Below are 23,263 nucleotides of genomic sequence, written 5' to 3'. Positions count from 1 at the left end.
ATGCAAGCCTTTTAAAGTGGGTTCGTCTATGTAACAACTTTCACACAAAGATTTACTGTCCTTTACGCATCTAAACTATTATGACTGACTTTTCTTCTGTGGCACAAAAGATGTTAAGAGACATCCAGCCTCAGTCACCATTCACTTCGCTGTATTGAGAAACATGCTATGAACGGGAATGAAAGTCTCGTGTCACTTGCGAGAAAGATGTACTGGTTTGAAACATGAGAATTTTCATTGTGTGATGAACAATTTCTTACTTAATTCGAGCATAACTGTGACACTTTTTTTTATTAACTTTGTCTCGAGAGTATTTTGGTCTTGGCTTGATAAGAGGGCTGTAGAGTAATTTGAATTGAGGATGAAGTCAGTACGGAAGTAGCAGAACAGAGCACCCTCTCCTGTTCAACACGACCTGAGCTCTAGAGAAACTGACACTTCAGTACCTGCGGGAGAACAGGACGGAGAGGTGAGAAACTCTTATCAGTAGAGGAGCCATCAGAGGTTTTAACTTGACTCATTTTAAATCGAAATGTTGGAAGATGTCGTTTAGCTGAAGTTTTACGAAACTAAACTCAATGGTGCAGCGGTGCTAGAAATTGAACCGTTTACTATAGTAATTTTAAGATCTTGCACTGTCTCGCGGCGTATTACTGTACTGTATTTTCATTAATGTGTCAATAGAAATGTTTAACAGCGTCATTTTGCATTGAGAATATATCGACCATTTGTTGGATTCATTTTATCTGCATTAATCGCCCTCGTTATCAAAATCAAAACATCTAGAAAATGTTACAAATACAGTTTTCTTCTCGGAAACATCATTGTGCGGAAGGGAATGAATGAAATGTTTTATTTAAATATTTGTTGTGAAAGTGAACTAATACATCTTGTGACAGTCAGAATACAAACGTTATAAGCGCATGGATTATTCGATTTACCCTAACTTCTGCATTAAATAGCCCTAATGTAATAGGCACATTTTTTTATCTAAATTACGTAAGCAAATACTAAATAGGTTAAAAGAGTAAACAATGGATAATGCAAATGCACAGGAGGATTTGCTTTGTTAAATAATATCCAATTCATTTCTCATAAAAAACAGAACTGAGATAATTCTAAATGTCTTAAAGTGAAGTTTGCTCATGTTTTCCAATCAAAATGGATTGTCACAAATAAGTGAGCCTTAAATAAGGACCTTATTATCAGGCATTTGAATGCTGTGTGCTTTCATCCTCAACCTCTCTTCTCATTACTGTCACTCCTCTGATTATAGGAGAGTCCAGTGCACTGAGCTCAAGTCATTTGCTCCCAGTGGGATCAAGCAGCTGCATACACCTGTGTCTCATCCATTAACAACCGTAAGCTCTGCAGTTAAATAAATATATTTAGTATGTTTAACAATATCATACAACTGTATGAAAGCTGATGTAGTTGCCAACTTTTATGTATTTAATGCTTTATTTGTATAGGGACTGATAAAATAAACAGAGATAAAACTGACAACAGCCATCCAATGCATGTATCATACTGCTTGTAGCTAAAGTTTAAAGTACAAGTACAAGTTTGTTGCTGAATTAACCAAGACTTAGTGGCTTTTTAAAAAATATTAAAACTTGCAGCAGATTTTAAATAAACAGGTAATTGAGAGGACAGTCTGAGCAAAAGATGTTTTGCAAATTTAAATTTTACAATTTGATTTGCTATGCATTATAGTTGTTGTTTAGGCCAGGAATTTTCAAACTAAAAAAAAAAAACAAAAACCTGGAACAGAAATTGTAAAAAAGAAGATCTAAATAAAATATAAATGCAAATGTATCAAAATAAAAATAATTGAAATAAAAGAAAATTATGTAAAAAAAAATATGGCTTTTATATTTTAGCATGGAGGTCCCTCTGGCGAGGATGCTCATCTTTTTGGGGCTTTTTGCATCTAAAAGATCAGGTTAGGAATTGTTCATAAAGTAGGAAATAATTAAAGTGAAAGCTTAGACCAGTGAGGAATGTATGAAATTGGGAATAAAGAGGAATTAGGAGAGCCAGAGCCAGTGCTGGGTTGATCTGGCCCTAGACGGCTCCACTTGTTACACAGACCGAGACGGGTTGTTAGTCAAGGTTATCGTATGGCAGGATTGTGAGGTGCTCTTAGAATCCAGATGATTATCAGCCTCAAAGAAGGTTTTCTGAAATGGCACCTGAGCGAGTGCTGTCTTCTTCCTGCTGTTCATTCATGAGTAGGAAATGCACCTTATCAGGGTAAGATTTGATCAGATTCCCTTCAATAACTGTAGTCCGAAAGTTTCTGAAGTCTCAGAAAGTGTGCTGTGTGGCTGGATTGTCCAAATGTCTTTCTCTCAGTTTGCTGGATTTGATTCTTTACAGAATAGATTCTATCTTTTAAGAATGTCAGGTGGCATCCCACGTTTCCTCTCTTGAGTGGTGCTCTGTGGGTATCTTCAGAAGTCCAACCGTGAGTGAGACGATCAAAGAGTGACTTCACAGGTCCGAACTGCCTCAATAGTCACTTCATTTCATTCCAAAACTGATAACCACTCTGCCTTTAAACTGCTCTTAACACCTGGAACCTGACCAATCAGATACAACAGTGCAGACATAACACACACACACACATTTTCCTTGTGCTCTTTAAATGTCTCTCAAACACATTTGAAGAAAAGATTCTACTGAATGCACACCATGATTGTCATCTTGGACGTAGATCTGACTATAGACTTGAAACACTGTTAGTTGCTTTTTTTTCTCATCCACAAAGACTACGTTTGGGAAGGTTTGTAAAATGGAGTTAGGTGTAATATGTGTGAGGGTGTGTCATGGATGTCCTAAAAAAACGTACAAATGTAGTCTGTATCGTTCAAAAGATTTAAAAATGTTTTTGAGAAGTTTATTATGCTCACCAAGGCTGCATTTATTTGGTCAAAAATACAGTAAAACAGTAATCTTGTGAAATATTATTTAAAATAACAGTCTATTTGAATAAGTATTTTATTCTTGTGACAGCAAAGCTGAATTTTCAGCATCATTATTCCAGACTTCAGTGTAACATGATCCTTCAGAAATAATTCTAATATGCTGATTTGGTGCTCAAGAAACATTTATTATTATTATTAAGAATTTTGAATATAGTTGTGCAGTTTAATATTTTTGTGGAAATCATGATGCATTTTTTTCAGGGTTCTTTGTCTAGAAAGTTCAAAAGAATAGCATTTAATTGAAATATACATATTTTGTAATGTCATTACTGTCACTTTTGACCAATTTAATGTGGCCTTGCTGAATAATAGTATTAAATTACTTCTTTCAAACAAAAAACAATGTCATCCTGTGGTTAATGCATAATGCGTTTGGAAATAAGTAGCTAATTCTAGTAGTCTGAACATGAGCCAGTTCTTTTATTTCACAGTGTTGGTTTTGGATGTTTGTTGGCTTGACTTTGATTGCAGAGCAGAACAGGTAGGCGTTGAGATTAAATCCAGTGACTCGTGGCGGTGAATAATTGCCTTGTCTGGTGCATGCCAGCTGGCATTTGTCAACATGTTTCATTTAATAATAAAGTTGGGCTCTTAAAGATGTGAACTTTGACCTTCAGCTCTGGGAATGTGGCACAGGAGTATTTTGTGGCTGCAGGGGGACTTCATCTGAGATGAACAGTATCATTCTGTTTTCTCCACACATCACTGGGCTGTCCCTCCTCTTTTCTCAAAACACAGACGGGTAAATGATTAGTCTGATGTGACGACAGTTTGACTGGCTTAGACTTGAGCTTGCCTGTGATCAGGGGGACTGCTAGGAACATTGTTTGGGGCCCAGTAATACCTCCTCATTGGGCTCAGGGGAGAGGTGGCCCACCCATAAATATTGTATCATGGGTCCTTTGAATTGTAGTGCAGGCCTTGACTGCTGTCAGTCATTTTATGATGCATAAGGGTACAGACTCTCTTTGCAGACCTCATGCTACCTGAGTCCCTCAGCCATTAATTGGTTGGGTTTTATCTCAAAATATCCCGGGATCTTTCCCATCCCATGTTCCTAGCTTGTTCAACCAGTGCCCCTGAGGGTCAATAAAAATTGCTGTCCCACTAACCTCAAGCCCACCATTCCAAGAAATCTTTCTCTCCCAAATTTGTTTTCCCAAACAGTCTCTCTCCCAGTTGCTTTTTCTTTGTTAGAATTCTCATAGCCTTTTTTTTTGTTACAGTTACTCAGTAGTTGGCCTCTTCAAAGACTTTTTAACTTTTTAATCTTTTTGTTCATGTTTCAGGGCTCAATGCAAAATGTCCTCTAGAAGTCGGCTGCATCTCCTTCTCATGCTCCTGTTTGGCCAAGGTAAGAGAAAGTGACTGAGCACTTTATTTTTTATTTTTTAAAGGGGTCATATAATGCCATTTTTGTACAAGCTAATATGATTCCTTAGGGTCTAAATTAAAAGTTTGTAATATACTTTAATTAAAAATTCTCATTAGTATTGTAAGAAAACACTAATTTTAGCTGGTCAAAAACAGCTCTGTTTTCAGCATGCCATTTAAGTGTATGTGTCTTTAAATGATAATGAGCTTTGCTCACCCCACCCCTCTGTTCTATGCGTACACAGTTTGTAACACAATAACACAATAACCTTAACGCGTTTTTCATTATAAACGTGGGATTATGAATTATATTGAGAACGTCGTACATAGAAAACATGCTGTAATGTACCGAGTGTAAACCTTAGCCGCATTCATCGTGAAGCGTGCTAGCGATTTGCAAAGATTAATATAAATATTAATATAAAGGTTAATAATAAAACGTTACACTCACTTCAGTTTGTCTGGAGGTGCAGCAGGAACACGAATAGTTGGTACCGATCCTTTTTTCAGGAGCAGCTTCTTAGCAAAACCAGCTTTATAACGTTACTGACCCTCGTTTGTAAAGCAGTCTGGTGTGTGAAATGATTCGCGCAAACATGAAAGCATTGACATTGATCGTGGGGAATATTCCCTTCGAAAACAAACTCAGCCACTGCGTCTTCAGCGGTTCGGATTTAGGAACATCAAAATGACTGCTGTGTTCCTTATTACACCCAAGAAAAGAACACCACAATCGCTTAGACGCCATTCTACTCATAGACAGTGCTCCAGCGTATCAACAATGACCGCGCCGGTCCGCGCGGACTATGATTGACAGCTCGCTCACGAGCGAGGGCGGGTCTGTGTTGAAACGCTGCTGTCAATCAACAATCGTGGGAGGGGCGTCGATTTTGTGACGTCACAAAATCGAACGGCTTGATTTGAGATGGGGGCAAAACATATAAGAAGATTACAAAAAAAAACACTGGATGGATTTTTATCATTTTATGATGGTTGTGTACAGGCACTGCCAACACACATTTCAGTACAATCAACTTGTAAAAGTGCATGTACCATTATATGGCCCCTTTAAGAGATTTAAATATTGTTTGTTGACTTTAGATGCATATCTTTCATTGTGCTTTAGAAATGTGTTGTACTTAGTAACTTGAGATGTTTATCTGAAAAGAATAATTCATTATAGCCCTCAACAAGGAATTTCAGCCAGATGTTTATTTTCTCAACAAGTGCGTTAACTTTTACATCATTTGTCCTGCCAGCAAAAGGTTTTTATCAGACTAAGATCTCCAAATCTGTTTACATTATTGTTATTCTTTATTGGATGTCATGCTGAGGCCTCCACAAAATCCCTCTATTTGTTGGGAGTGTGGAGTTCTGAATTGAGATATCTTCCCGTGTTCCTGAAATATTTTCCCATTACGTTCCTGGACAAATGCCATAAATCTGAGGGATTTAGTCCTTCAGACCGCTCAAATCAGGCGATAAAATGTCTCTTGGTTCCACAGCCTGTCAGAGGGGATCACCACAGGGTTTGAGGGGAGATTCACCGTGACCTAGTGCAAGTTGACTTGTTCAGAGCCATACTGTACATCACTGATGCTGGTCATCTATCATATGAAAATAACTAGCTCTGACATCCCCTTTCCAGTATTACCAGTCCTTTCTTCTTTAGATGTAAAAATGCATATATAGTACATATTCAAACAAATTAAGCTTCATGGTTCATCACACCGCAGATCAGAAAATGTATTGAACATGTCACAGTCTAGCTTTGTAAAGAGGTTGTAATTAAAGTGTAGTTATAAACTACAAAACTGTATCAGCCTTATACTCATTTCAATTTATTTACAAAGGTTCTGAGGTATCAGTTTGCTCTTTTGGAATTTTTGTGAGAAATGCAGTGATTCAGAATGACACACATCTTTATTTATCTTCACCATCGGTGGAATTAAACCATTAACATTTTGTGGCATAATTTCCGCCCCAGCCCCTCATCTACTCGGGGGGTCCTGCAGGTTTCTTAGGCCGAGGTCTGTTTCCATGGCGAGGTGCTGAGAGCAGCCCTCCGCATGATGGCATGAGTGTTAGGGGACAAAAGCACATGATTAAACTGTGATTCTCAAGCGCACTCCACTCCGCAGGAGCGTTACACAGGGTCTTCACTGCCCTGGGCTGTTCTCATGGCCCCTGCCTCTCAATCAGAGATTGTATGCATGAGAGAGCTTGTCGCTCTGAACCGTGCTCACTCGAGCGGGAAACATGGGCTAGGACAGCCTGACCGTTCTCTTCACGTCCAGTGGGCGTTGCTGGAATGCTGATCGTTCTAAATTATTCCTCTCCGAAGGATGTTTAGCGAGTTCCATACGGAGCTGGGTCTTGGGGGCAGGGGTCAGATCAGCTATCTAGGAGCCGTGCTCAAATGACTCATTTGTGCAACCTGTTGTTGACTTTGACAGTGCCTGAGGTAGTACCTGGGTCAGTATCACTAAATACATGTCTAAGTCACATCACACCTGAAATATTTTTTATGACCATTGAGATTTTTTGCATTATATTGTAGTTGCATTATGTTCAAGACAATAGAGTGGTGCAGGTATGACATCAGATCCTTGAAGACCAATTCGCCAAGATTTCCTGTGGGGTTTTATAATGTTTTTTTTTCAATCTATGAGTAAAATAAGGTCTGTGGAACTTATGCTACTTTAATGATTTGTTCTACAAAGTAAATTACCACACACCCGTACCGAAAATGCGAATTTCGAAGCAGTTATGTTTATTTTTGAAAACGTATAATAAGTAACTGGATAAGACAATTGGGGTGTGAATGTGAGCAGTGTACGTTGTAGAACAAAACTTATCATTAAGTTACGTTTACCACAGGCAATGTTTACGATCATGATGTATAAAAACGAATTACTATTTACAAGGTTTGGTGGTGGTGCTTAATTGTTTTAAAATAGCTTTAACAATCCTAAAAATAGGTTGTTTTTAAACTATATCTTCTTTCTTTTGATTTTCGGGTGAAATATGACCCTTTCTTGACAGGTTTTTATTAGTTTAAAAGCTTTCATTTTAAAATTCTATTTTTATATTTGAAATTGAAATTATTAATTTTTACACCTCTGTATAATGCCTATTAACTGCTAACTACAGTATCTCTTTCTTTATAGTTTGGTCCATTTTCTCTGTACAGGAGATACAAACAGATCTTGAAACCATTATGAAAATCAACGCTGCTGGAGAAAGTGAGTGTCGAATTTTTCTTTCTCAGTCAGAAAATCAAGTGAAAACTCCTCAAACATTTACAAAGCAGCACTATAGTACAGAAGAACAACACTGTATTTAAAAAAAGAGAAGAATTCATGTCTATATAAAGAACCACTGATCTAATGCCAACGTGTGTCCATATAAATGTGCAAGGGAGTCACAAACCTGTGTTTACTTGTAAAGAGAGGGTTTAGTTTCATATTAAAAGTTTGAAAGAATGACTCCACATAGACACAGAAAGCCTGTGAGAGTTAGTGTATTTACTTAGCCACCGTTTAGGGCCAAAATTGCCCCCAGAAGTTAGCTAAATCCTGTCTTTAGAAATTATAAGTAGCATAAAAACAATGCAAGTCTATGCTATGCGTGCATTTGTATAGCTAGGGAAATGTGTTTGTGTGCTGGTGCAGACAGCGGCATGCCGTCTCCGTCTAATCACCTTCTTTATGACAGGCGGCGGGTTCTAACATGACAGCTACATGGATTATAATTTAGCCGGTTGACTAGCACAAACTTGCTGTAATGTGTTTGTGAGTATTTATCTCTGCTAGAACATGCCACAGGTGACCTTTGAGCTCCTTAAATGTGTCAAATATAGGCTAGTGTTTATGTGAACGTGTAAGTGTTGCTGTTTTGCATCACCGCCGTGTTTTTTTTAATGTGCCATTGGGTCTTGACTTTTTGTGTTTTCTTCTGTGTGTGGTCAGTGATGCAGTGCTCTGCAGCAATGGATGTTCTCTTTGTGATGGACAGCTCCTACAGCGTTGGGAAAGGAGGATTCGAACGATCCCGGCACTACATGTTGAAGCTGTGTGAGGCTCTTGATGTCAGCCCAGACAAGGTCAGATTTGCATAGAAATCAATGCCAGATTAAAAGTAACACCCACAATTAAAAGAGACCCAAATGTAAAAAAAACATCGTTTCAATCCACTATGCTGTAATTTTTACAATGTAGCTCTTGACATAATGAAAGTTTGTGATCAGGGGTATTAAAGCTTTAAAAACAAAACAAAAGTGCACATGAAAAAATAATGTGATGACAAAATGGCATTCATTATTGCATATGCAGTAACCAACTGTGACAATGCAAGATTATCAGTGAATATAATAATGACTGATTATAGTGAACAGTAAGTCTTTTTTTGTCACATAAAGACATAATTTGACTTCAGAAGATGTAAAGGAATATAGCACACAAGTCAAATAAACTATCTTTATGGTGCTTATTTTGTTTATCGTACGTTTTGGAATATGACAGCCATTGTCACTACATAAAATATCAGAATACAGGATTGGAACGACGTGATATGAAAGCTTGTTTCCACAACAGAATAAAAAAAAAAAAAAAAGGTAATTGCAACTTTTTATCTCACAATTCTGACCTTTTTTTCTTTAGCAGTTTCGAGTTTATATCCCACAAAATCTCAGAATTAAAAAGATTTAAACTGAAAAGGTTTCAGCTGACTTATTTCTCAAAAGTGCAAGTTTTTAATCTCACAATTATGAGATGTATATAAGATATAAACTCACAATTGTGAGTTATAAAGTAAGAATTGTGAGATATAAACTTGCATTTGTGAGAGAAAAAAAGTCGGTAATATTCGTTTTTTTTTTTTTTGATGCGGAAACAAGCTTCCATAACATTAGGGTAATGACAGAACTTCATTATTGGGTGAGCTATTCTTTTCTTTTTTTCAAAAAAAAAAAAAATTCAAATTCTGCCATTATGTTGAATATTATTTAAGTTAGTTTCCTCTTCATGTTTACGGTGTTTAAATTGCGTTCTCTATTTTGGGCAGGTGAAAGTTGGCGTGATTCAGTTTGGTTCCACGCCCAAACTGGAAATCAGTCTGGACTCCTACAAGAGCAAGGAGGAGCTGAAGAAAAAGATGAAGAAAATCCACTATAGGTACAGAGATTAGTGTTATTGTGTGTCTATCAGGGCTCAGCACTTCCTGTGGAGGATGAGAAATATCTCACTCCATTTTACATCTTTGAAACTTTGTCGAAACAGACATGGGGACTTGTGTTTACAATACACCCTCAACATGTGTGTGCATGTGTGTCATGATGGATGACTTTATGAGGTTGAATTAATGGTTTTTGTAGTGAAGGCTGTGCAGGGTTCTGTAATGACTAGTAGCTGAATTACACTCTGAGCACACAGCTGGCCTAAACCTTATCACCCAGTCAGGACATACCACATCTCCCTCGACAAGCTGTGAAATTGCCGTTTCGGATTCCCACTCCATGAAAATTTCACCACTTGTCTGTCTAGCTGAACAACTGTGAGCAAATATGATGGAGAGAAGCCCAGCTGTGCACATGCCTGTGTCTCCACTGACATTAGTCAATATCCCTGCAGGATGGAGGAGATCCTGTATTTCAGCACTGCATAAAGGAGCATTGTCAGTAGTTGACATTGAAAAATATAGCTGTTATACCATTATTTTATATATACAGTGGGTACGGAAAGTATTCAGACCCCCTTACATTTTTCACTCTTTGTTATATTGCAGCCATTTGCTAAAATCATTTAAGTTAATTTTTTTTCCTCATTATTGTACACACAGCACCCCATATTGACAGAAAAACACAGAATTGTTGACATTTTTGCACATTTATTAAAAAAGAAAAACTGAAATATCACATGGTCCTAAGTATTCAGACCCTTTTCTCCACACATACCGCTTAGAATTAAGGCCAAAAAGTTCTATCTTGGTCTCATCAGACCAGAGAATCTTATTTATCACCATCTTGGAGTCCTTCAGGTGTGCTTTCATGTGTCTTGCACTGAGGAGAGGCTTCCGTCGGGCCACTCTGCCATAAAGCCCCGACTGGTGGATGGCTGCAGTGATGGTTGACTTACTACAACTTTCTCCCATCTCCCGACAGCATCTCTGGAGCTCAGCCACAGTGATCTTTGGGTTCTTCTTTACCTCTCTCACCAAGGCTCTTCTCCCCCGATAGCTCAGTTTGGCCGGACGGCCAGCTCTAGGAAGGGTTCTGGTCGTCCCAAACGTCTTCCATTTAAGGATTATGGAGGCCACTGTGCTCTTAGGAACCTTAAGTGCAGCAGAATTTTTTTTGTAACCTTGGCCAGATCTGTGCCTTGCCACAATTCTGTCTCTGAGCTCTTCAGGCAGTTCCTTTGACCTCATGATTCTCATTTGCTCTGACATGCACTGTGAGCTGTAAGGTCTTATATAGACAGGTGTGTGGCTTTCCTAATCAAGTCCAATCAGTATAATCAAACACAGCTGGACTCAAATGAAGGTGTAGAACCATCTCAAGGATGATCAGAAGAAATGGACAGCACCTGAGTTAAATATATGAGTGTCACAGCAAAGGGTCTGAATACTTAGGACCATTATTTCAGTTTTTCTTTTTTAATAAATGTGCAAAAATGTCAACAATTCTGTGTTTTTCTGTCAATGTGGGGTGCTGTGTGTACAATAATGAGGAAAAAAAAATAACTTAAATGATTTTAGCAAATGGCTGCAATATAACAAAGAGTGAAAAATGTAAGGGGTCTGAATACTTTCCCTACCCACTGTATATAATCATTCTTATATTGTGATTTGATTGCAATTCCTACATCAGTTTCTTAATCAACTGGCCAGTTAACCATTAACTCCAATGTATGAATCAAGTGTTAATTTAAGTACAGAGAATGTACAGTATTAACACTGGAAAGAAGGCAAGCAGAGTTTAAATCAACCCGAAGATGAAGATGTAGCCTGTGTGAAGCTGAGAGTGCTGTTACTGGTTTAGGTTTCATCATGCAGGGTGCTTTAAGGACACAGTGGACTGAAGGGAACTAAAGGCTTCTGTGTTATCCTAAGACTTCTGAGGGGCCGCTGTAGTTAAATTAATGAGATTAGAGCAGAGGCAGTGAAGGAAAACTTGCAAAGAAAAACCAGACTGTCCTCTTCATTGTGCAGTGTAATGTTGACTGTGTTGCTGTGGGTTTCTAAGTTACTGTTTTCCACAGTGGAGGTATTACAAGTCACAAAGCTCATAATAAAGACTGGAATTTCATGTCACAGTAGTAATTTTGATATAACTCTCAGTTGTATGTCTTAAAATGTGAAATGTTTGAAGTAACTCTTTCTCTCCTTCAGAGGTGGAAGCACACAGACAGGTCTGGCTCTGAAGTTCGTTCTGAGGAAGGGGTTTTCCGGCGGACGCAATTCCACAGTGCCACGCGTAGTGATCCTCTTATCTGACGGAAAGTCCCAGGGGGCAGTGCAGCTGGCTGCCTCGGAGCTCAAGCTGTCTGGAGTGACTCTGTTTGCCGTGGGGATCCGTTACCCAAGGTAACACACAACACTTCCACTGACTTCAATCACGGAATAAAACCTTCACATCTCTAATTACCCGCTTCAACAGAACCTCTCAGAAACATGTCCAGGTCCCCCCCCCATGAAATGAAGCCTATTATTAGGACCAAGAAGATATTTTTTAATTGTGACATTATTTTTATGACAGTTAAGCATTTTCTCACCATATTTTTATTACTGTACTACACAAATTGGGCTTTTAATATACATTTAATATATTAATATACCAAAATATATTTTATATATATATATATATATATATACAGTGCTATGCATAAGTGAATACACCCATGCTAAAGTTGACTAAAAAGAGGAATAAAAAATCATAGTTTGGAAATTGAACTTAATGCCTTAATTTAAAAAATTAGGAAAAATCCAACCTTTAAGGACACCAATTTTCTTTGTGAATGAATAATGTATCGTAAATAAATAAATGTTCTTCCTTAAAATACATGGTGCATAAGTGTGTACACCCCTATGTTAAATTCCCATAGAGGCAGGCAGATTTTTATTTTGAAGTATTTTTTTTATTTTATTTTTAGGATACTATGCATCCTGATAAAGTTCCCTTGGCCTTTGGAATTAAAATAGCCCCACATCATCACATAGCCTTCACCATACCTAGAGATTGGCATGATTTTATTTCAGTTAGCCTAAAAGCTAGTTTGATTTGCATTGAGAGATGATCTTATGGAAAGTACCCCATGCCAATCTCTAGGTATGGTGAAGGCTATGTGATGATGTGGGGCTATTTTAATTCCAAAGGCCAAGGGAACTTTATCAGGATGCATAGTATTTTTTTTTAAAAATACTTAAAAATAAAAATCTGCCTGCCTCTATGGGAATTTAACATAGGGGTGTACTCACTTATGCACCATGTATTTTAAGGAAGAACATTTATTTATTTACGATACATTATTCATTCACAAAGAAAATTGGTGTCCTTAAAGGTTGGATTTTTCCTATTTTTTTAAATTAAGGCATTAAGTTCAATTTCCAAAATATGATTTTTTATTCCTCTTTTTAGTCAACTTTAGCATGGGTGTATTCACTTATGCATAGCACTGTATATATATATATATATTAAATATTATTGCTGTCAACTGGACTAATCGCAATTAATCACATCAAACAAAAACATTTGTAAATATCTAATATATGTGTGTGTAATGTGTGCTGTCAAATTGAATTATCGTGATTAACATAAAAGTTTGTGTGTATATACATAAACCTTTATGTTAATCGCGATAAATCGATTTGACAGCACTGATTAATATGGATTTATGTATATAATTTGAGTATCTCAATCAGAATCAATATTAAAAATATTGTAAATTACCAAACAAAAACTCGAGATGTATTATGGTAATGAGGATTTTTGGGCAAAATGTGCTGACTTTTCATCAGCTGGTCTTAATTTTCTTAATGCAAAATAAAATTTCTTTGTTTATTTAAATTTTGGGCAACATGTTTTATCGCTTTATATTTACCTTGTGTTCTTGGTAATACACTCTGTCAGTTACACTGTACAGAGAGTAATATTGTGGTACTTTAATATATACCATGGTGCTGAGAGATTACCATAATGATTATTATTATTATTAATGATCATTGTATTTACTGTGCATGGCACTTTAAGGTACGGTGAAGAATACTATTGGAATTATTATTATGTTTTATTTTTTTAGAAATTTAAAAAAATGGTAATACCATGGTACTTTTCTGTGCTTTTTTGTTAGTGATTGTTTTGAAACATTTTGCAGGGACAGGTGCGGTCATATTTGAAATGTTTTCAGCTCTGTTAGTGCTGACAGCTCTCAGACACACTAACAGGTGTGTTATTGCACACTAAAAGGCTGCTGACAGCCTGGATGTGTGGTGTTGCTGTTGGTTAGGCTGCAGATAGTGTAATTCCTCTGTTCTCTCTTTACTTTGAGGCTTTATGGCAGCTTCCCAACAGGTGCAGGAGGAAGAGAGAATCTCAGTGGATAAACTCACCTTAACTGCCATTTCTAACAGCTGGGAGTCTTATCAGTGTTGTGTTTGGGTGGATTACTGTGACCCCCTCAGAGCTCTTGCAGCACCATATGCTCTGTCTGCTCAAAATGTATCGGCAGAATTTTACTGCACCGTGTGTAATATAAATCTGGAATTGACTGTGTGACCTTCGCTACTGTTTAAAAGTTTGAGGTCATTTTAAAGAAATGAATACTTTTATTCAGCAAGTAGGTGATCAAAAGTGACAGTAAATACATTTATAATGTTACAAAAGATTTATATTTCAAATAAATGCTGTTCTTTTGAGCTTTCTATTCTCTCAAAGAATCCTGAAAAAAATCCACAAAAAATATGAAGCAGCACAACTATTTTCAACATTGATAATAATATGAAATGTTTTTTGAGCACCAAAATCAGCATATTGGAATAACTTCTGAAGGATCATGTATAATATCATGTATAATAAATGACCCTACTGCCTGACAGATATCATTAAAAAAAGATAGGCCTATGTTCCATTATAACCAGTCAGAAAACTTAGCCAAGACAAATGTTTATTTTTTATTTTTGGATAGAGCTTTAAAGAAAATTGTCTTTCTCTTGTAAGGTGGGAAGAGCTCCATGAATTGGCGAGCAGCCCATCGGATGCTCATGTGTTCTTCGCGGAGCACTTCAGTGATGCTGTTAATGGATTATTCACCAGCCTCACCACCTCCTCCGTCTGCACTGCCGTTCCTTCAGGTAAAAAACTCACCTGTGACTCAATCAACAGCGCCTTTATGAACAGCAAGTGACGTTTCCTGCACTGTGATGTCTGCAGGGTGTAAGGTGGAGTCTTACCCGTGTGTGCAGAAAACCCTGGAGACGGTAAAAGAGCTTCAGGGAAACTTCATGTGCTGGAAAGGGTCCAAGGGATACTCACCATACACATCCCTCTGCCCTCATTACAGGTAAATGACATGGATTGAACAAACCGCATGGGTCTTGACCTATTCTAAAGTCTAAAAAACAATTTGTTCATTCCACGAGATGCTGAGAATCATCCGTCTGACACATACCTATGACGAGTCAAAATGACCTATATTGACTCTCTTTCTCACCATTATACAGTCACAGAGACGCCTCAGGTCTGAGATTATGTTTGTATTGTATCATATTGTGTGTGTTTTTGTTCTTTTGAAGTATCGCAGGCTCATATTGAGGTTTCATGGCCTGAGGTGAAACATAAAGCAGATCATTAACAGAAATGTATGGAATGAAACTGGTGTCTTACAGAAACCTTAACTATATATATATATTATAAATCGATTAATCACGATTGCATCTAACATAAAAGTCTTAGTTTACATAATATAGTAATATAGGTGTGTGTGTGTGTGTATGTATGTGTATATATATATATATATATATATATATATATATATATATATATATATTATTAGATGTCTATATATTATTAGATGTCTATATATTATATATGTCTGTGTGTGCGTGTATATACTGTATACACACACATAATATGTAGACATCTAATAATATATATACACACACCTATATTATGTAAACAACAACTTTTATGTTAGATGCAATTAGTCGATTTGACAGCACTAATACATATATAAATATAATAAGGTATATATACTGTATATATAAAATAATTATTATGATTATTATTAATAATTTTGAGGTTTCATGGCCTGAGGTGGAACATAAAAGAGTTCATTAACAGAAATGTGAAACTGGTTTCACATTGTCTTACAGAAACCTTGAGCAAAAAAAAAAAAAGTATTATTATTATATTTAAGCTCAAATAAACACAGATAATAATAAATAAATAAATTCATAATAATAATAGTTTATTATTATTATTATTATTATTATTATTAATAATTTTGAGGTTTAATGGCCTGTTTTTTTTTATATGAAACATAAAGGAGTTCAGTGATGTGTGGAGTGAAAGTGGATTCACATTGTTTTACAGGTATAACAAAGTTTACAGGCCGCACCCCGTTGTCTGTCACCGAACTGTCTGTCCAGGTAAGACCTAAGAATCAGAATACTTAATAATGAATATTTAATTCCATAATCATCAGAATTTGATTAATAGAAGTGATTCCCTCTCCCTTCAGAACCATGTGACTCTCAGCCCTGTCAGAACGGGGGGACGTGTATATCTGAGGGACTGGAGAAATACCGCTGCGAGTGTCCCACAGGCTACGGCAGTGACCCCAATTGTGGTGAGTTCACATTCATGTGCTTCTCTTCCCACACTCCTCAGCATCTAACGGGCTGTGTGTGTTTTGTTTTGGTGGGTTTGGGTGGATTGTATGCGTGTGTGGGAGTTGTCACAAACAGCTCATGGTTTCACGTTACAGTGGGGGTCAGCTTTCGGGCTAGGTCACGGTTGACTGAAATATACCTCAGAGGTCTTATGTCCTTCAGATGATAGGGACGCTCTAATTATGAGCTAATATCACTGTTTCCATCTACAAATGCTTCCACAATCAGAAACCAAATTTGTCGCCTTGTGCCGTGAAATGCAACCATCAAATTTATTTCGTAAAAAAAATTGTTGCCATTATTGATATACATACAATATTGCCAAATAATCAATGTACACAACAAAAGCAGAGAATAAATAAATACATAAATAAAATTATGATATGAATATTTTTATTGCCAAAGCATCAACATACACAACAAAGGCAGTGAAAAAAAAAAAAAAAATTATTGTTTTACAAAATCTAAAAAAATAAAATGCATTTAAAAATAAGATCAAATAATATCTTTATTTACATTACGTGTGGTTGCTGTTGCAGGCCAACAGCTGTAAAATGACCAACCACATCTGTTTTTCTTTTTATATATTATTTAGGGTGATATAAATCTGAAATGAATAATATTGCAAAAATAGTGCCATGATTAAACGATGACACCGCAGTCTCCAAAAATAACTAAACATTAGCAAAAAAGAACATTAAAGAAATTAGTGTAGAATGTGTGTAAAGTTAGTTCTGACCACACAAATCAATTAATTTCCCTTTTATTGTCATTGAATAAAATACATTAGTTAATTAGCAAACCTTACGGTGCGTGCACACATGACAACACAACAGCAATAATTAAGGCAAAATAAATATGACACACTATAATACCGAAACTTGACGGTTTCATTTAAAGATATTGCACATTGTTATGACAAAGTGGCCCTAACTGTAATTATAATTAGTGCATTTGAATCATGACCATTCAAGGTGTAATCAAACGTTTAGTGTTTAGCAGTGTTGTTCAATTCTCTGATGGCTCTTGGGTAAAAAACTGTTCTTAAACCTATTAGTCCGTGATGCAATAGACCTGAAACACCTAAAAGAGGGCAACTGGACAAACAGAAGTTGTTGATGATGATGTTAGCCGCTCTACTCAGACAGCGAGAGCTGAATAAATGTTTTAGTGAGGGTTTTCTAGATGGGGTTGGTATATTTTCCTAAATGAGATTCCAAGAATCCGTCATCAGTCTCCATGAGTTCCATTGTAACGCTGACATAGAATCCTCCGGCCAATCAGAACATGATGACACGCACAACCTCCTGCTGTCAGTCAGTGTGAATGACATCACAGGCAGATGACCCCACTTAACCTGCAGAGTGAAAGATGGATCTTTTTGTTTGTTTATGTTCTCCATAAATGCATTTTTGCATGTGTAAATGGGTAGAGTCTCACATGAGCCTAACTAAAGTCTAAAATAAACACAAGATAATGCAGAAGTGGTATGTTAAGCATGTTCTTTAGATCTGAAAATGGAATCTTAAAGTGGCTCTTAACCGTCTCCTCTTTTCCCAGCTCCCGTTCTGAGTTTCGACTGCTCTGTGGATGTGCTCTTCCTGGTCGAGGGCTCCTCTGCTCTTACTCTGGAGGGTTTCTTGCGCTTCAAGTCCTTCTTAAAGCGGTTCATGCAGGCTGTGCTGAGCTCTGACACCCCTGTAAAGATGGGGTTGGCCCAGTATAGCAGCGACGTGAAGATCGAAGCCAAAATTGGGGAGCACAGAGACCCGGCGAAGCTGATCCAGGCCGTTGAGCGCCTGCAGTATCGTGGCGGGCCGGCCAAGGCTGGAAACGCTCTTCGCTACATCACACGCAATGGCTTCCAGAGCGCACCCGTGTTTGCCGATGTTCAGGACGACCTGCCGCGAGTGGTAGTGCTGCTCACGGGGACGCCCTCGGCGGACCCTGTGGTGGAGCCAGCGAAGTACGCACGGGACAGGGAGATCTTCATCATCGGTGTAGCGCCAGACGGGATGAGGGCTGAAATAAACAACATTACAGGAAACCCCCAGCGCACCATCACATACCAGTCACCTGACAGATTGACCGCTAAGATCCCAGAGCTAAGAGCCAAAATTTGCAGCGTCGACAACCAGGGTAGAGATCTGAACCATTCTTCACTGACACAACTGTAAAGTCCTTACATAGATTGTTGCACCTCAAGGAATAGTTCACCTCAAATAATAGTCAGTCATTATTTCCTTACTTTATTGAGGATGTTTTGCATTTTCCATCTAATGGACTCTTTTCACAGACTGTGATGACGTGTTTCCACAGTTATGAAAATTGTACGTTAACAAAACGTTTTTTTAATGTATTTCCTCAACACTGACGAAGATGAAAATGGGCATGATTTAGATAATTCTTCAATCTTAATCAAAATATACCGCTGACAAAAATGAAGAAACAAAGATAACCCCTATACAAGATATTAACAATCACTTTCAGAGTCCAAGAAAAATCTAAAAAGAATACAATTGTTTATAATTCAATCATAATCAATAATGTCTGAGATTGACCTGCTTGAACACTACATTTCTTGGGAGAACGCAATGGTTCTGTGAGTGGGTTTGTGAGGGAATGCTTAGTTTCTTGGGGAATGCAAAACTTTTGTAAAATTTAATAAGAATAATTGTGAGCCAAGGCAAAAGTTTTGCTAGTGAAAAAGTTTCTTGGGGAACAATAAGTTTGTGAGAAAGGCAAAAGTTTTGCGAGGGAATGCCAAAGCTTTGTACAAGTGCACAGTTATTTTTCAGGGGAATGCTAAACTTTTGTGGAACTTCTAATAATGCAAATTTTGAGCGAAGGCAAAAGTTTTGGGAGGGATTGCTAAGGTTTTCCGAGTAGAACACAAAGTTTCTCAGGGAAATGGAAAAACTTTTGAAAGAAAAGCAATGATTTATTCCATCACCATGTCCCTTGTGTTACAATAGCAAACCACAGTGATCCAGCAATCCAATCAATTCCCAATGGGCAAAATGAAATCCCACCCTACAAAATTTTTTTTTTTTTTTTTTTAGGAAATTTTATAGGAATTTTTTCCACAATAGGAAAGAAAAGACTATCACAACTTCTGTTACATGCCGACTTTAACTATGATACAAACTAGTCATGATGTCACATTGTGAATATGCTCTAATATATGACAATAAAACTCCAGACAAATCTGGCACATGTGGATTCAACGCGTACCAGGTGTGGGCCGGATCTGGGCCGACACTATGTTGCTGTCTAGGGTTTCCAAAACAGATAAATGAAAATGTTTTTGGGGGGTTGAACTATTCCTTTCAGTTTGGTTATGTTTTTTTTTAAACTGTCATACTAAAGCCTTTTGTCTTTGTTAGGCTGTCTGGGTCAAGCTTTGGACCTTGTTTTTGTGCTGGACGCCTCCAGTGCTGTAGGCAAGGACAATTTCGTCCACTTTCAAGACTTTGTTCGGAGCACCTCAGTGCAGTTTGACATCAATCGAGACGTGGCTCAGGTGGGACTGGTGGTTTATGGGAGGCGTCCCGTCACGGTCTTTGACCTGGACAAGTATGACTCGGGCTCTGCTGTGCTGAAGGCAGTGGGAGACGCTGCTTTTCTGGGTGGGAAGGCCTCTACAGGTTCAGCCCTGCTCCATGTGCTCTCCCAAAGCCTGACGGTGGGGAAAGGAGCGCGACCTGGAGTCAACAAGGCTGTGGTGGTGCTGACTAACGGGATGGGTGCGGAGGATGCAGCGGTGCCCGCCCAGAAGATCCGTGATAGCGGAGTGTCAGTGTTTGTGATTGGCATCGGGAGCATTCAGCAAGAGGTCCTCTTCCGCATCGCCGGCTCTGAGGATCACATGATCTCTGTACCTTCATATGATGACCTGAAATACTCTGAGGATGTCCTGGTACAGATGGTGTGTGCAGGTACGACAGCACAAATATTCCCCTTGGAAAACATTTGTTCATATGTGATGGATTTATATTCTACCTTTGCTCGGTTTCTACAGACGTGAAGAAACCTGTTCACCTGTGCAGTCCCAACCCCTGTATGAATGATGGCGTGTGTGTGCTACTCAACGGCAGCTACCGCTGTGAATGCCGTGGGTGGAAGGGTCCACACTGCGAAACACGTTAGTACCAGTAACTACTAATTAGTCTTTTGTGCTAGTAATGGATATTCTTGTTTTCCTGTAGATGGGAAGTTGACATGTAGGTATTTTGCACCATTTTTAGTCACCTTATTTGCGTTTTTTATTTATTTTTTATTAAAACCTATATATGTGTATGTATGTATGTGTGTATGTGTGGTATGTGTGTGTGTATATATGTGTGTGTGTATATATATATATACACACACACACACAACATACACACACATACATATATATGTATATGTGTATATATATATATGTGTATATATATGTGTGCATATATGTATGTATATGTATATATATGTGTGTATATATGTATGTATATGTATATATATGTGTGTATATATGTATATGTTTTAGTTGTTTAAATATACAGCTGTATTCTCAGCAGCCATTACTCCAGTCAGTGTCACATGATCCTTCACAAATCATTCTAATATGTTGATTTGCTGCTCAAAAGATTAACATTTTTTTCGTGATTATGATTAATATAAAATCAAAAGAACATTTATTTGATTTTTTTTTTTTTTTTACATTTAATGTATCCTTGCTGAATAAAACTTAATTCCTTCTTTTTAAAAAAAACTTTTACAACTTTTTTTGTTTATACCATATACTTGTATATACCATATATATATATATATATATATATATAAAATGTATTTTTCTTACCCCAATGAGGTACATATATATTTCCATTGGGGTAAGAAAAATAAACTTGAATGAAGATGCAGAATATGAAAACAAGTCAAATATTAACATGGTTTTCTCAAGTAAATTTACCTTGTAAAGGATGCTTAGATATTTATATTCTTAAAATAAGACAAATCTTGGTTATTTAACCCATCTTTAAAATGGCTTCACACATCGGCTTATGCTGCTCAGAATGTTTTGTTAATTTTTCTGTGCCCTCTGGATGGGTCATAATTTAGATGTTTTCAGAATGGACGGTTGGCAGGGTATATTTAGGTGTTTTGATTTATGTATTTTTGTGAACTTGTTTTTTTCAGGAAGCAGAGATCCGCCATCCAGAGGAGATCTCCCTAAACCTGCAGGCCTGAGGCGCCGTCAGCACAAGAGTGAAAAAGAGCTGCTGCAGCGCTATAGGGAGCACCGCAGGAGACACGCGTCCCGAACACAGCACAGATGAAGAGAACAACACACACTACACACACAAAGACCCAGCTCAGCAATGGGTTCAAATTCATTCTACAATTCACTCTGGTGGTGAACACACAATTCAGACGACACTCCACGGGTATCCATTTCATGAATTTTGTAAATGCGTTCAGTAAATTTAGTTAATCTTAACTCTTTCCCTGCCATTAATGGAATTTTCCATCCTTTATGACACAATGCTTCCCCTATACAGTAGGGGACGCTATTACACATCTAAGAGATTAAAGAAACAGGTAAACCAGAAGCAGAAACAAGTGATAAAAGCGTTATGCACGTTGTAGTCTTTGACAAAAACACAATTTTCTCAGCTTTTTGTTGCTTTTTATGAAACGTACCCACATTCAAGTGTTGCATGAGGCAAGAATAAAATGTTTTCTGTTTTGTGGAGGCTGTTCTTTATTTTGATATGTTGCATGTTCAGATATTCATACAACAAAATACTCTTGGGGCCATGAAGATTTTGTGAAAATGCTGGTGGTGGCTGGCAACTTTTTCCTCTTCTTTTTTTTGTAAACGCTGGCAGGGAAAGAGTTAAGAGGTTTTGATGCTGTTTGTATTGATTATTCAGCACTGAAGACCCTTTATGAACATGTTTTCTGTCTGAGATTTGGACTTGCTTGTGATCTGTCATAATGAAAACTCCTCGTGTAACAGAAAGCCTCATGTTAGAGGCTTATGTCTTTGACCATATTTATTTTTTTATCAGTTACAGTGATGCATTTGTCTATTGTAAAGCTATTAAATTTTTTTCCAGAACCTTGTCTAACTCAAATACTTTCCATTGCTTTAGTGTTGTTTTGGTTCCACCTACTGGAAAAAAGAGAAAAATGCAGTTCTGTTTTCTGCAATTTCAAAGCAGGATGCCGTTTGCATAAATATGCACTGTTGTCAATACAAACTTTTATTTGAATAAAAAGTGCATGTTTCAGCTAGCGTACAGTAACAAACCGAAAAACACTGAACGGATATGTTATATATATTCACATCTTGGTTACCAGCATACATGAACCAAGCTACAATGTACCAAATGGCTGATTTGAAGTCTTGAATCTAAAAATAGTGGTTCTCAAAGCTCTCCTAAACTCTTTTTTTGGTCTCTTCTCAAGCTTGTGAAGCATCCATCACATACTGTGCACACCACTGGAAGAGTATTTCCTATCGTTCTCCTCCTTTCTCTTACATAAAATGACTTGAATAGATTTAAAATCTATTGTTGTCCAGTGGAGTTATTTGGCAGGGAACAGAAAATATTGTCTTGGATCAGCTGCCTGATGTACCCAGTGCCATCTCAGCCTCTGGTAGCAGAGAAGCAGGGACGAGTGGAGGGTGATGTATCAGAGGGGCGGAGCCTGCAGGGAATTGGACACACCCCCTTCCCCTCCCCCTCCCTGCCTGAAGCATTTGCCTTAGCAGTCCTTTGAGCTTTGGCTAAAAAAGTATTTTTGCACTCGCTGTTCCCATCTATTAAGTTGTGGTTTTTTTCTCCCATTCCTGCAGAAAGAGAATGACTGTCAGCTCAGGCAATAACAATCAGGAAAGTATTGTAATTTTTTTTTTAAATGACGACTGAATACATCTTTACATCTACATACACAACCATTCAAAGGTTTAGGGTCAGTAATATATTACATTTTTTTAAATAGTTTTATTCAGCAAGAATGCATAAAAT

General features: G+C 37.5%; 2 protein-coding genes across 2 annotated transcripts in view; one reads left to right on the top strand and one right to left on the bottom strand.

Annotated features, from left to right (window-relative positions):
- The first annotated feature begins 407 nt into the window (after positions 1 to 407).
- On the top strand, positions 408 to 22,348 carry vwa2 (von Willebrand factor A domain containing 2). The gene is made up of 15 exons (XM_084434416.1): positions 408 to 469; positions 1,277 to 1,361; positions 4,280 to 4,344; positions 7,535 to 7,609; positions 8,336 to 8,469; positions 9,429 to 9,538; positions 11,754 to 11,948; positions 14,578 to 14,711; positions 14,791 to 14,920; positions 15,952 to 16,007; positions 16,100 to 16,207; positions 17,811 to 18,389; positions 19,637 to 20,188; positions 20,272 to 20,394; positions 21,426 to 22,348. The coding sequence occupies exons 3-15, from the start codon at positions 4,293 to 4,295 to the stop codon at positions 21,563 to 21,565; spliced, it is 2,388 nt and encodes a 795-aa protein (XP_084290542.1). The 5' UTR covers positions 408 to 469; positions 1,277 to 1,361; positions 4,280 to 4,292; the 3' UTR covers positions 21,566 to 22,348.
- A 126-nt stretch (positions 22,349 to 22,474) lies between these two features.
- Positions 22,475 to 23,263, bottom strand: part of afap1l2 (actin filament associated protein 1-like 2) — a 39,735-nt gene continuing 38,946 nt past the window's right edge. Inside the window, exon 19 of the mRNA XM_084434414.1 lies at positions 22,475 to 23,085. Coding sequence (XP_084290540.1) covers positions 23,059 to 23,085 — 27 coding nt within the window. The 3' untranslated portion in view covers positions 22,475 to 23,058. The remainder of the gene's footprint in view (positions 23,086 to 23,263) is intronic.

Source organism: Rutilus rutilus (assembly GCF_951802725.1).
Source record: "Rutilus rutilus genome assembly, chromosome: 16".
NCBI classification, from domain to species: domain Eukaryota; kingdom Metazoa; phylum Chordata; class Actinopteri; order Cypriniformes; family Leuciscidae; genus Rutilus; species Rutilus rutilus.
The sequence above is the reverse complement of the archived record's forward strand: the minus strand, read 5'-3'. Positions and strand labels throughout refer to the sequence as shown.

Excerpts from the sequence above, each read along its gene's own strand:
- vwa2 (XM_084434416.1), top strand. The coding sequence starts at position 4,293 with ATGTCCTCTAGAAGTCGGCTGCATCTCCTTCTCATGCTCCTGTTTGGC. Across the intron at positions 4,345-7,534 it reads CATGCTCCTGTTTGGCCAAG|TTTGGTCCATTTTCTCTGTA; the intron begins GTAAGAGAAAGT and ends CTTTCTTTATAG. Across the intron at positions 9,539-11,753 it reads ATGAAGAAAATCCACTATAG|AGGTGGAAGCACACAGACAG; the intron begins GTACAGAGATTA and ends TCTCTCCTTCAG.